At 37.4% G+C, this 13453-nt stretch overlaps 1 protein-coding gene and 1 long non-coding RNA gene across 4 annotated transcripts in view; one reads left to right on the top strand and one right to left on the bottom strand.

Moving 5' to 3' along the window:
* The window catches only part of srgap2 (SLIT-ROBO Rho GTPase activating protein 2), a 95731-nt gene that overhangs the window by 49011 nt on the left and 33267 nt on the right, over positions 1-13453 (bottom strand). The window contains exon 1 of one of the 3 annotated variants that reach the window (XM_082156115.1): positions 1054-3176. The exons of the other annotated variants lie outside the window; for them this stretch is intronic. Within the exon in view, the coding sequence (XP_082012241.1) occupies positions 1054-1099 (46 nt within the window). The 5' untranslated portion in view covers positions 1100-3176. Of the gene's footprint in view, positions 1-1053; positions 3177-13453 lie in introns of those variants that run through there. 3 annotated transcript variants of the gene reach the window in all.
* On the top strand, positions 7764-12936 carry LOC309488115. The gene is made up of 2 exons (XR_014202020.1): positions 7764-8514; positions 10863-12936. It is a non-coding gene; the product is annotated as an uncharacterized lncRNA (long non-coding RNA).

The following is a 13453-nucleotide window of genomic DNA, read 5'->3' as shown; positions in this document are numbered from 1 at the left end:
GTGTTTTTGCTGTAATTAACCTAATCTTTGTAATCGAGAGCATGCATTTCTTTCTAAAATGCACACACAAAAAAAGGAAACTCACCCTCTATGGACGCAAGTTCATTTTAGATACTCTACAAATGTTGCAAATTCAAAACTTGTTTTTTTTTTACCATAACTATGCAATGAAAACTCAATTGAAATGCAAAAAGCATGTGCATATTTCATCTGGGACTGCTTACTACATCCTCTAAAACATGATCATACTCTGATTCAGGCAGAAAAAAAAAATCCTTCACCCACATTTCACAATCTAGTCTGCGCTGCTCTAACCTAGTTCCTCAACACAAAGTTAAAAATAGCTGGTGGAGAGACATTTCAACCTTCTATGCAAAAAAGCGAACTTTATAAAGAATAGGCTTTATGATCATCATTAAGTAAATTCTAAACTTTAACACTAAAACGCTTCTCAAGAGACTGGAGAATAATACATAGGATGAAGAGATCTCTTTACAGAGGTCCATCATATGCACACACACACACACACACACACACACACACACACACACACACACACACACACACACACACACACACCCCTTCAGATAGTTTACACAAGCTTATCACTTTTCATTTCCGTTGCCTCTCTCACTCTGTCTCTCTTTCTCCATGTCCAACATCCGCCGAGCACTCAAGCATGGCTCCAAATTAATTTACCCCGCTCAATCCCAACAGCCTAATGAAATATTGAATTAAGATGTTTATGTGAGCTCTTAGGAACCCTGGAACTATGGATACTTGTCCTGCATACCAAAGCTCCAATTAAAAAACCATAATGCCATTGCTCTTAGTTTAGTAGCAAGTTCTTCCATACAGCAGGTAAACTATTCAAAACAATGCAGAATCCTTTATCCAAACAGGGAAGACTATAAACTATCACCTATATTTCATTGTTTACAGCTGCAGGATCACATTTCATTTGATGTACCAAGCCAAGTCTTGCGTCAGCTGTCAAACCAGTGTTTCGAGTGACAGGAAAACACACTGAAAAGGTCAGAGAATCAACAGTACCTTTGCATTTCCTGCTGTAGAGAAATCGGATGACTTTTGCCTCCATATGTTCTAAATTTTCCAGCCCGAAGAAGAGAGGAGACCAGCGGGGTGTGACAGTCCCGGGGCTATGATACCCAACTGTCCCGACTCTATTGTGCTTTTGCGCTGAGAGCACACTTTCACTCTGACATCACACAGAAGTGGGATTTCCACAGTCTCTGTCTCTCAGTCAAGTCAAACACAACAAAGTTCAACAAAGTGGGCTTTTCCCACTTCTCATTGTGATGATTTTTACATGACTATATCACAAGACAGCCCTTAAACCCTAATCTGACGTGCCAACATGTGTCAATACCACTGACACGTGTAATTTTCTGCCCTCCGTATAATTTAAGATGATGTGAAATGAGTCAGTGCCACATTGTAATGCCTCGGCTCTCAAAAGGAGCCCTGTAATTTAAGCAGAAGGCAGATCGTCTCCAAACACGCACAGACAAAACATGGTCAATAAACCAGTCAGGCCATCATGGGCTTAATATTTCAATTATGAGCTCATTGTTGCTTTTTTATTGAGATGTAGACACACTAACCAGGGGTTTTCTAAATACTGTTTCAGCAATCATAGGATTATATCACAATTATTTTACATTTTCTATTGATCATGGTAGCAGTACCTCAACAACAGATTACCAAATGATGGAGAAAAGTATGATAACTAGCATTTATCTACACATGTAGTGCAGACAAACATATTTTTGGCATTTTAAAAAGTTGATTTAAGTGTCTAGATCACACTGGTGGAGTGATACTGATGTTCTTGTGGCTGTATATGTGTTTATTCATGTCTACGTGTAAACCAAACCCTCTTAACTGTCAAGGCTTTCAGCCCTTAGGTAACTGGTTAGGTGAATGGCATGAAGCCAACAGGGCTGTGTCGGGCTAGGGAAAGAAACCGAGGAACAGATCTAATGACAGCACATTAAGCAAGACTCCACTGGAAAAGTAAAACAGTAATATAAAAGTATAATCTGAACTGTTTTTGCTAAATGCAATACAAGCTAGAACAAGCACCATGACTAATTAACTCAGGATCAGTTGAAGTGATATACACTCCTCTTTGTATAGAGATTTAGGAAGAGCAGTAAACGCCATCCTTACTGTCATCAACAGCAGGAAGAGTATAATCTAACCACACTCATTGGGAAACTCAAGTCAGATGTTCTACATTTGTCTCTGGGGCTCATAAAATGTTTCCTAAGTCTGAGAAACACTGCTACCATTTCTCTGGCCAATCCTGCTTTCCTGCATCTATACTAGAAAAACCTTTAAAATGCCCGGAGTGAAAAGAACAAACATATACTCAGTAACAGAAATCCTTGAAAAGCTAAAAATATTATACTCAAAAACTCTCTTTAGCTCCATATCCACCTCCCACAGGCTGACTGAACACTTTTTGTTGCATACTATAAATTATTAATTAAAAGAAGAAGAAGAAAAAAAAATTCCAAGTACAGAATTTCCCTCAAACATTCCCTTAGTCCTTGGGCCAGAAACACATTTAAAATATAATTTATATAGGCCTAATGGATTTATCATTTAAAAATTGTAATGATAGATAGATAGAACTTTTCCACTCTAAATCAACAAACAAGGACAATTGACCTTGATTCAAATGACCTGTTTGCTTGAGAAGTTAGGTGAGCATGTCATAAACATTAAAAGAGACACAAAAGATTAAACGATCTAAGAGTAATCAGACAGCAATGACCCCTGCCCCCTTGAGTGAGCATTTGCTGAACAAGCATTATATAATGGTCTAATTTCATGGCTACATGGCAGTCTTTGCGAGACAGCTGTTGCACGCAGCAAAGCGATGGCTGGGACCTTCATTATAAGACTGAACCAAACACAGTGTTGAGTAAAACCTGCTGGTCCCCGAACAACAATCATCACAGCTACCTGCTGAGATATCTGCTCAGTCAGGGTATTACACAGCCATGCATTATTGATTATACTGCCTCTAACTAATAGGAAGGGCGGGAGTGAGCAAAACAGACCGAAGCTGGCACTGGATAAAGGACTGAAAGATAATCTTGGGAAGACAAATACTGCATGTTGTTGATGACATATGGGTCAATGAAAATAAGAGAGACTGTAATAAAGAGGAGGAAAAATCTTTAAAAAACCAAATCTAGTTTAAAAAATATATATAATAATAATTAAAAAAAATTCTAACATCATTCATTATTTTAGTGTTTTTTTATATATTTCGAGGTAATTTTTTTCAATTTTGTTTTACAAAAATCATGAATTAATTCACAAATGTCATTACGTTTTTGGAGAGTCACACCACATGACAATTATCTTGTCATAAAAGGTCAAAATATTAGGTTAAAAAAATGTCTCTGTCATTTCCTGTTTTTTTGTGTTTTTTTTTACTTTGCTTCAATTCCTTGAAAAACATTTGTCCATCAAATTGGAATTACAAAAAGAATTGTAAAAATAACAATAAAAAAAAAAATCTAATTTCGTTTTCATATTTTGATATCAGGACAGTTGTACCACAGTCACATTTCTGAACTTATGCCACCCAAAAAATATCAAAATGAATTTTAATTCAGAAATTAAAACATGTATATCACAGAAGAGATTTTTCAAGTCACTGCATGCATAACTTAACATAACAGTTACAGATCTGGACAAAAGACAACATGTCACTGACCCATATATTATGAAAAATGCTATACAAATTATAACAGCAGATTATAACAACTTCTAAGGACTATGGTTTGATGTCCAGAGTAGCCATGCACATCAGGGGTCTGTAATCTAATGGTGCTGTCTCTTCAAGGCCAAATCAATCCTCCTCCCCTCCTCATCCCAGCTGTCACTTTGCTCATTTCCCTGAGAGCATCTCAGTCGGCTCCCCCTAAAAACCCCACCCCAAATCTGTCATATCTCATTACAAGCCCTGGCTAAGGGCTCCAAACTCCAGGCTTGTCGCCAGAGCTTTAAAAGCAAAGAGATAGAAATCACCAGGAGGTAGACGGTAAGACTGCTGTCCTCAAAAACAGAGGCCACGCTTGAAGTTCGTGAACGCTGGGGTGCCATGGTGACTAAGCAGACGAGATTAGTGTTTATAGTGCCACTCTGAAACCTCAAAGAACTCAAGGACAACACTAACAGGGAGCACAAGAGGGGTTAAAAGTGTTGTGCATGTGAAACCTACACACAAACAGCCCAGGAAGCCTGTTGTTTTGTCATTAGTCATTCTCACACAGTTGGTAAGTAGATGTCTTAGGGATTCACCGGCAGGCAAACACTCTGACGCATTCAGAAAATCATAAATTAAAGACATCTAAGTACACTCCTTCTCCTGTGCTCTCCCTTCCCGCAGTTCATATCACTGTAGACAACAAACATCTTTTTTGGGGGATAGTTCATCCAAACTTTTAAAAGGTGTCATCATTTACTCGTTGATTATGTTTTTTTGTCCATACAATGAAAGTCAGTGGATTGTCAGCCATTCACTTTCATAAAAATGTTTTCAAAATATCTTCTTTTGTGTTAAAAAAAAATAATAATTCACACAGGTTTGGAACAACATAAGGGTGAGTAAACGATGACTGACTCTTTTTGGATGTTTTTCCTGAAATGGAAAAAGAAATCACTTGGAAAGATATTCCTGAAAAAACTCTAACCAGACAGAAAAATCAAACTGCATATGTAGAGTTTGATGTCATATCAGCCTTCTCTAACAAACCCCTAGGTGGATATTCCTTCGGAAAATATCGTAAAATACGGATTCCAAGAAAAGCATGTAGATCAAGCTCTAATGATGAAGAAATGTTAGGCACAGGATGTTGTAATCTCACCCAAACTTTACAGATCATTGTCTTCTCATATGGCTCTAAATATAGAAGTATAGACTAAATATAGACTTGAAGTATTTAGACTTAATCTACATTAAAAAAAAATTTAATTAATTAATTTTCATTTCATTAGATAGATAATTTTGATACAAGTAAGCTAGGATTTGGCCAACAAATTATATTAGCATTTGTATCACAGCTGAGATGTGAGAAGTCAGCAAGAAAGATGCACACATTTGTGCGTTCGTGAAAAAGAGCATTGTGCAGCTCAGAGCTGTGCTATTGTCTCTGTAACTTTTATGGGATACAATAAAAAAAAAAGAGGCAAATCTGAAAGGGACCTGTTGTTTCCAGGAGGCGGGTTGGATAGTGTACACTACTTGCGTCACTGAAGGCAGCTTGAAGGAAACCATCCATTCATCAGAGCAAACAGGAAGCAGAAGGGAGATGACAGGAAGTCACTTCGTGCAGCCGGCTATAAAGGAAGAGAGAACAAGGATCCAGCTCCACAATGCAAGAGGAATTGGTCTAAAACTCTTGGGAGAATGGGAAGAACAGCTGGCTGGGATGAGGCCCTGCACCTGAGCACCTGAGCTTGAGGCCAACTGAGAGCCCAAAACTACAGTGAACATTGAGGAAAAGCACTTCCAGTCACATGCGGTAGAGTGCCTTGGGTCCCCATTTTGGTCCATCCATCATTTTATAACACATTTCAGCGGGGTGGACTATATTAGTTCCAGACATGCCAAACCTAATCCTCAAATGAAAGATGCATTCTTCATTGAAGGAAGGAGAGAACAGGAAATGGGGGGATACAGTTCCAGGAGAGGTGGAGGGAATGATAAGAATTGAAAGAAGAAAAAAAGCCAAATTTTGCTTCACCAACTAATCAAAATTTCCCTCATTGCATGCTGAATTTCCCCACCCTTTAAAACCCCTTGACATGAAAATGCAAGTTTTTGGGATTTTTCACAATCTCTTCAAAGTTGAATGAAACAGAAATTGCGCTAGTCTTTTCCTCCCCATTGTGACATATTTACGAGTAAATGGATTTTCCAAAAAGAAAAAAATGTAGGGCGGGAAATGATTTTGTTTATTGGGAATTAATTGGATTGCTGGATCGTTGTCATTAGCTATTGCTGTGATCTTGTGACAGGTTGTCTCGCCCTCGCACCATTAAACATCTTTAGAGACGAATTGTCGTTGCAAGAGAGGAGGAAGTTATTTTGATTAAATATTACAAGAGCATGTGCATTTAAAATAATAATAATAATAATAATAATAATAATAATAATGATGATAATGATATGTATGAAAAAATAATTTATACCATTAAAGGGCTGAATCAAAACCAATTGACTTATGAAAAGCATGACCAGTGTGGTCTGATTCCAGAAATGACTCTTAAAAAAAGTAATTTCAACAGGAATCCAGACGATCAGGAATTTCTTGTGAGGGTAAAAGATTTCCTCCCAAGAATTTTGCACCGAGTTTAAGTTGGTCACACATTCTCCACACTGATCAATAGAAAAGCTGCTTGGTTTGAAAGTGACTTGTAGGAACTGTGCTTCAAACAGTTACACTAGAGTTACACTATTGACAAAAGATAATTTTGCTAATGTGAAAATGAACATTATAACTGAAATTAATTTAATCAAAATCAAATCAAATTGAATCTTGTAAATCAAAACCAAATCAAAATAAGAAATCTGTAACAAAACCCATTCCTATCCACCAACTTCTGACTACCAACAGAAAGTATCATTGGGGCGGTGATGCAAACTAAAGCCTATTGATTTAAAGCCTTTATGCCCTACACCTACTTTCTGTTTCAATAGGAAATATATTAACGAAGGGGTAAAAAATAGTGCTTGTTAAGCCAATTCATGGGTTCTTTAAATACTTGAAGAGACATAATGATTGGATACATCAGTGTGATGATGACACAAAATCAGGAAATAGAAAGTAGGAGGAGGAAAATTACTCCGGTTAGTTTCAAATTAACAAATTCATTGACTGAATGCTACTTCTAGAGAAGTATGGGACCATTATATGCTTTCACTATACTGATGAAGGAGAGATTCATTTATGATTAGTTGCTTTGTGAGGACCATTTCAAGGATCTTGCTCCATGACTCTAATTGTGTGCAAGGAGACAGAAGAAGTGGAAAAAGAGAGAAAGGCAGATGAATGACACCACATTGACACACCAGCACAGACTACACCAATGCACATCAGAATGAATAGATAAAAAAGGACACGATTCCATTAGAGAGCAGCTGTCAGGACTAAATAAACATCTCCTTGGTGGAACAAAAGAAGGATGAAGTGTGTGATTGTGTGTACGTGTGTGACATCAGGTTCAAAAATAAACCCAAGCTGACAGAACATTATCATAGCCTTCATTCTCCCCAATTTCCATAATCAAACCCGTTACTGTGGAAACCACGTTGTATATGAATGGTAAGGGATGGGAGATTGAAAATCAAAACCTCTCGCTGAACTCCCTTGATTATTCATTAAAACATTTAAAGGAGATAATTACTTTATGATGGCGACCCATATTTCCTCCTCCCCGGCTAGCCTATTTCAGTGTGGATCAGGAAACACAGCGTGGGTTTTCCTTGAGGATAGACTATTGGGAAAAGGCTCCATCTACACAGCTGACGTTACTCCACAAGAGCCGATGGGGTGGAAAAACTGTTATCACCTACTCATCCGTACAAAACAAGGAGAGTTCACACATGCACACATATTTAACAGGATTTTGTCTCTTGAAAAACACCTTCAGAATAGGAATAATGGAAACCATAAACAAGATGGTGGACACAATGGATGCAGCATCTGAATTACTGAATACATTCAAGCTATTTTATGGCATGACAAAAAAATTTTTCCAAGGAAAAAACTTTGAAATATGTCATTTTGTTAATCAAAGGTGATTTTTAAGAGATACAATTATTGACTACAGGGGGACTTTAAATAATCTTTCTGCATTTTTTGTAGATAAAATCTTGCTCCGACCAAATAAATGATCTGAATGTAGCTGATCACTAACTCGTAAACACGAACTTTCCAGGAAGACTTGAAAGCACTCATCTCTATTCCTAATTAAATTCCCTGAACCTGGTAATCAAGATCTTTAGGAATACTATAAACTTAAAGGAAAGTGTGTTGGGGCGGGTTGGAGCTACACTCTGCAGGATAGTGGCCCTCCAGGAGCAGGATTGGACACAACATATCAAACTCCATAAAATTGCTCCATTGTGCGCAATAATCAAAGATGAAATTTAGGTCGTTATGCACTGATTATTTTACTTCCTGATCATGTTAACTTCTGCAACCAAATTTATGAGTAAATGAGTTGAACTTGAGAACCAGAACAGTCCAATTTGTGAACCAATCATTCTGGTTTTGTGATCTGGAAGAAATTATTTACTGAAAAGATCCAACTCAAAGGAATGATTAACTCAGCAATCCGACATTGCTATTACTCTAATTAAATATGCTAGTTGTATGGTACTTTTTCTCCTTTTAAAGCTTGACATCCCCATTCACTTTCACTGTATTGAAAATAACTTGATTTTCTACACATTTTCTCCTTTAAGTCAAGTCAAGTCAAGTCAAGTTTATTTGTATAGCGCTTTTCACAATACAGATTGTATCAAAGCAGCTTCACAGTATTAAATTAAAATAATACAACAAAGTTTGTTTCAAGAGGAATTTATTGATTGATAAAATTAAATTAAATATCCCCAAAATATCCCCAACTGAGCAAGCCAAAGGCAACAGTGGCAAGGAACCGAAAAACTTCATCAAGTGACCTAATGGTGTCCTAAAACTCCATCAGGTGACCTAATGGAGAAAAAAAAACCTTGGGAGAACCCAGGCTCAGTCGGGGGCCAGTTCTCCTCTGGCATTTATGAGCTAGAGGCCGGATTGTAGTTTGAACTGTAGGATTATATGAATGCCTGGCTGAAGAGATGCGACTTTAATCTAGTTTTAAACTGGGAGAGCGAGTCTGAGCAACGAACAGTATCAGGAAGACTATTCCAGAGTTTTGGAGCCAAATGTGAGAATGCTCTCCCTCCTTTGGTGGTTCTGGATATCCTAGGTATGACCAAAAGCCTTGAATTTAGTGATCTTAAAGAGCGCGATGGATTATAGGGTGATAAAAGATCCGTTAAATAGACTGGAGCTAAGCCGTTTAGGGCTTTATAGGTCAGTAGCAATACCTTGTAATTAATACGGAACTTTATAGGTAACCAATGCAGTGATGATAAAATCGGTGTTATATGATCATATTTTCTTGATCTAGTAAGAACTCTAGCGGCGGCATTTTGGACTAACTGTAGCTTGTTTATTGAGGATGCAGGACAACCAGCTAGTAAAGCATTACAGTAATCCAGTCTCGAGGTCATGAATGCATGAACTAACTTTTCTGCATCAGAAACTGATAGCATATTACGTAGCTTAGCAATGTTTCTAAGGTGGAAAAATGCTGTTTTTGTAACATATGAAATATGATTTTCAAAAGACAGGTTGCAATCGAGTATGACACCCAGGTCTTTTACTGTAGAGGATAAAGTAACAGGACATCCTATGATGTTAAAGTTGTATTGTGCGAGGTTTTGTGGGCGGTTTTTTGAACCGATAAGTATTACCTCTGTCTTGTCTGGATTTAATAAAAGAAAATTACGGGTCATCCAATCTTTTATATCTTTAACACACTCTGTCAATTTGGAAAATTTTGCGTTTTCATCCGGCCGTGATGAAATATATATTTGAGTGTCATCAGCATAACAATGGAAACTAATTCCATGTTTCCTTATAATATTTCCAAGTGGCATCATATATATTGAAAATAACAGAGGGCCTAATACAGATCCCTGCGGCACTCCATAGTTTACTGGAGTTATGATCGATTTTTCTCCATTTAAATAGACAAAATGGTAGCGGTCAGATAGGTATGATTTGAACCAGCTTAGTGCTTGTCCTTGAACACCAGTATAATTTTGTAGTCGATCTAAGAGTAATGTATGATCTATAGTATCGAACGCAGCACTAAGATCAAGTAAAACTAGTATTGAGATACAGCCTTGGTCAGAAGCTAAAAGTAAATCATTTGTGATTTTAACGAGCGCAGTTTCAGTGCTATGATGCAGTCTGAATCCAGACTGAAACTTTTCATAGATCTCATTTTGTTGCAAGAAAGAGCCCAGTTGAGCGGACACCACTTTTTCTAATATTTTAGACATAAATGGAAGATTTGAAATGGGTCTATAATTTGCTAGATTATTATGATCTAATTGTGGTTTCTTAATGAGAGGTTTTATAACTGCCAGTTTAAATGTTCTTGGAACATGACCTAAAGATAAAGACGAGTTAATAATATTGAGGAGAGGATCTTCCACTACAGGTAACACTTCTTTCAGTAGTTTAGTTGGTATAGGATCTAATAAACATGTTGTTGTTTTAGATGAAGTGATAAGTTTATTTAACTCTTTTTGTTCTATAGTTGCAAAGCACTGTAATTGTTCTTTCGGGGTGATAATTGAAACTGAATTATAAGGCGCGATTGAAGATTGAACGTTTACAATTGTGGTTCTGATGCTTTCTATTTTCTCAGTGAAGAAGTTCATGAAATCATTACTACTGAACTGTAACGGGATATTTTGTTCGGGTGACGTCTGTTTATTTGTTAGTCTAGCCACGGTGTTAAATAAAAACCTTGGATTGTTTTGGTTGTTTTCTATTAGTTTGCGGAGGTGCTCAGCCCTGGCCGCTTTTAGGGCCTTTTTATAACGTGACATACTGTCTTTCCACGCGATTCTAAAGACCTCTAAATTAGTTTGTTTCCATTTACGCTCTAAAATACGCGTTTCTCTCTTTAAAACATGCGTAGTATTGTTATACCACGCATGTTTTAAAGAGAGAAAGTGTGTTCCACTTTAGTGTTCCACTAGGGAAAGAAAGAAGTAATTAAGAAGTAAATAATGACATTTTCAGGTGAATTATCATTTTAAGCTGCCAGTTTGAAGAGTACCTAAAGAGATCAGTTCATCATTTGATGGCACAGGTTCAGGGCATTCCACAAAACCTCCATTGAAAACATCTGGGGGACAGAAGGTGGTTCTTCTAGCCCAGTAAGTTTTGTCAGGAATGGACCAAAGGGGAGTACGCCCAGCGGGGTGGAATTCCTCCCATAAAGCCCAGCTCTGTATTAGAACTATACTGGACAATACTGGGATGTTAACCTACATCAGGCTTCTACGGTCCATCCCAGAATCGCTCAGTAGGTCATGTTATACTACATGAAGAAAGAGGAAGTGAGTGAGTGAAACAGACAAAGATTGCTAAAAAGAAGAACTTTGTTATCAAAACTAGCAGATTCCATTTCCTAGTCTAGTCTTGTTTACTGAGGCCTCAGGCCAGACTTGCTCTGGGCATGAGTGGAGGGGAAATTCTTTGGCTGTTAGAAAAACAGGAGTCAACCGTTACTTCAACTACAAGCCGGTGCAGAGCCAGCGACGATGCCTGCCTCAAACTTTCTCAAGGTTGAAATTCCTTCAGTCTCGCTGTCTTCATTCATGCAACATTGGCTTTTATGATCTAATGCCAGGGACTGTGGCTGAACTTCTCCAATTAGCAATTGGCACATGGTTTGGTTAACACTTTCAGCAGTACATTTACAAACAGCGGCTGCTGAAGAACAAACTATTGACCAGTCATCAGAGTCGTTGAACAGCTCATGTGCTCAACTGGCTCATTGAGACTGCTTTCAAAGTTAAAACCAACTTGAAACGGCATTTGCAATCCAATCCACTCAAACAGACAAAATAGTGAGCTTCTGGGACTATTGGATTCAGTGCTGTTGGAATTGATTAAAATGTAAAAGTGGGTGTTCCATCCTAAATGCAACTTGTATCCACATTAGAGGAGGATTTTTGATCATAACGTGGAGGCTTTGTTTGGGTCAAGCTCATCCTCAGGTATATTTTGGCCAATGCTTAAACTGCTTTTCAAAATCTATCATTATTTGCCATTATTGCTGCAACTTTGGTTACATTAATGTTGACCTTCACTAAAGTATTGCATTAACTACTGGTATACTTTTAGGAAGGCTGCTTAACTACAACAGCAGCAGAAAACAATGGAAAATAGCAGTTTGGTTTTTGGTATACACTGACACTAAAAGTCAAATCAGAGGTGGAGCAAGATATCACATTCTGATTAAATATAATGAATACTTTTTTTCTATATGGGATGAATAATAAGTCTTAACTGATATTTTTGATAAGTGTAATGCATTCTTCATGAATAAAAGGTTTCATTTCTTTTTTTTAAAATCTGACTTAGACCCAAACTTTTTAACATTTAACATTCCTGTTATGAAATAGCCAAAGGAAGCATCATAGACTCCTGAACAAGCAGCAAAAACACTTAAAACCCATGTTTCAGTAAGGTTTGTGCATCTTTTAATTTGAGCACTTCTGTTGTGCCAACAGCCAAACAGGCTTTGAGATCACACAGCACAGCTAGATGAGTGGCATCAGCATACTGAACCACATTTTCTTACGCAAGTTCTCATTAAATTCATTTTGCTATCTGTGACATCGCTGGAGGAGAAGCAGAGGCAATTAGATCAGCAGATGATGGGTTGCTTAATAGAGAACGAGAGGGGAGAAACGTGTGCCATTGAACACAAGATAAGATTAATATAAGATTTCTTTACCTCCTTGTATTTCAGAAGAATATTCATATTTAAAGGAAAAAATGAATGTGATGAATGTATTTGTAGTGTATGGGGATTTTTTTCCCATTTGATAGTAAAGAATGGGGACAAAAGAGATGAGTCTCCAATAGACTGACACCAAAACCAAGGCAAAGCATTAACAAAGCAAACCGCAGAAAGAAATCAGCTCTTTAGCCTTAACCTGTAAAAAACTTGATTTCAAAGTCCTGGCCACAAATTCTGGCTCATTTGTTGATCTTGTACTATATGAAACCTTAAATGGTTAGTTCACCACATTTTTTTAATTCTATCATTATTTACTGGAATGACATGAGACATGAATGACATATTTTTTCATTTCACCACAGAATTTTCATTTACTGGTGAAATATCCCTTCAAAAAGGTTTCATTTTTTACAGATTACCTGTGCTGTCAGAGAAAATTGTTAGTTCCTGTGACATATCTTCATTTCAGGATAGCTGGAAGAACTGGTGGTTGCATCAAAGTGTCTGGTTAACCGGTAAACGATGTCTTTTCCCCATTTCTAGCCTCCTCCATCCTACCTTTAAAACACTAATGTATTTTTCCTTCCCATTTAGAACAATTAGGGCTGAGATCACATGCCCCCCGGCCATCTTCAATCACATCATTAAAGGAAATGCTTCCATCCTTCCATCTCCCCTGCCATGAGAATAAACGTTCAAATTTACCACTTCTGACAATCAACCAATGAGAAAACAAAATTTTCCTCTTAATTGAAACTGAGTTTATAATAAGAACGGAATACTAAGTGAACTACATTTCAGACAG

The sequence above is a fragment of the Leuciscus leuciscus genome, assembly GCF_965113295.1.
Source record: "Leuciscus leuciscus genome assembly, chromosome: 23".
In the NCBI taxonomy this organism is placed as follows: domain Eukaryota; kingdom Metazoa; phylum Chordata; class Actinopteri; order Cypriniformes; family Leuciscidae; genus Leuciscus; species Leuciscus leuciscus.
Note: the sequence above shows the minus strand (reverse complement) of the source record. Positions and strands in the feature narration are given on the sequence as shown.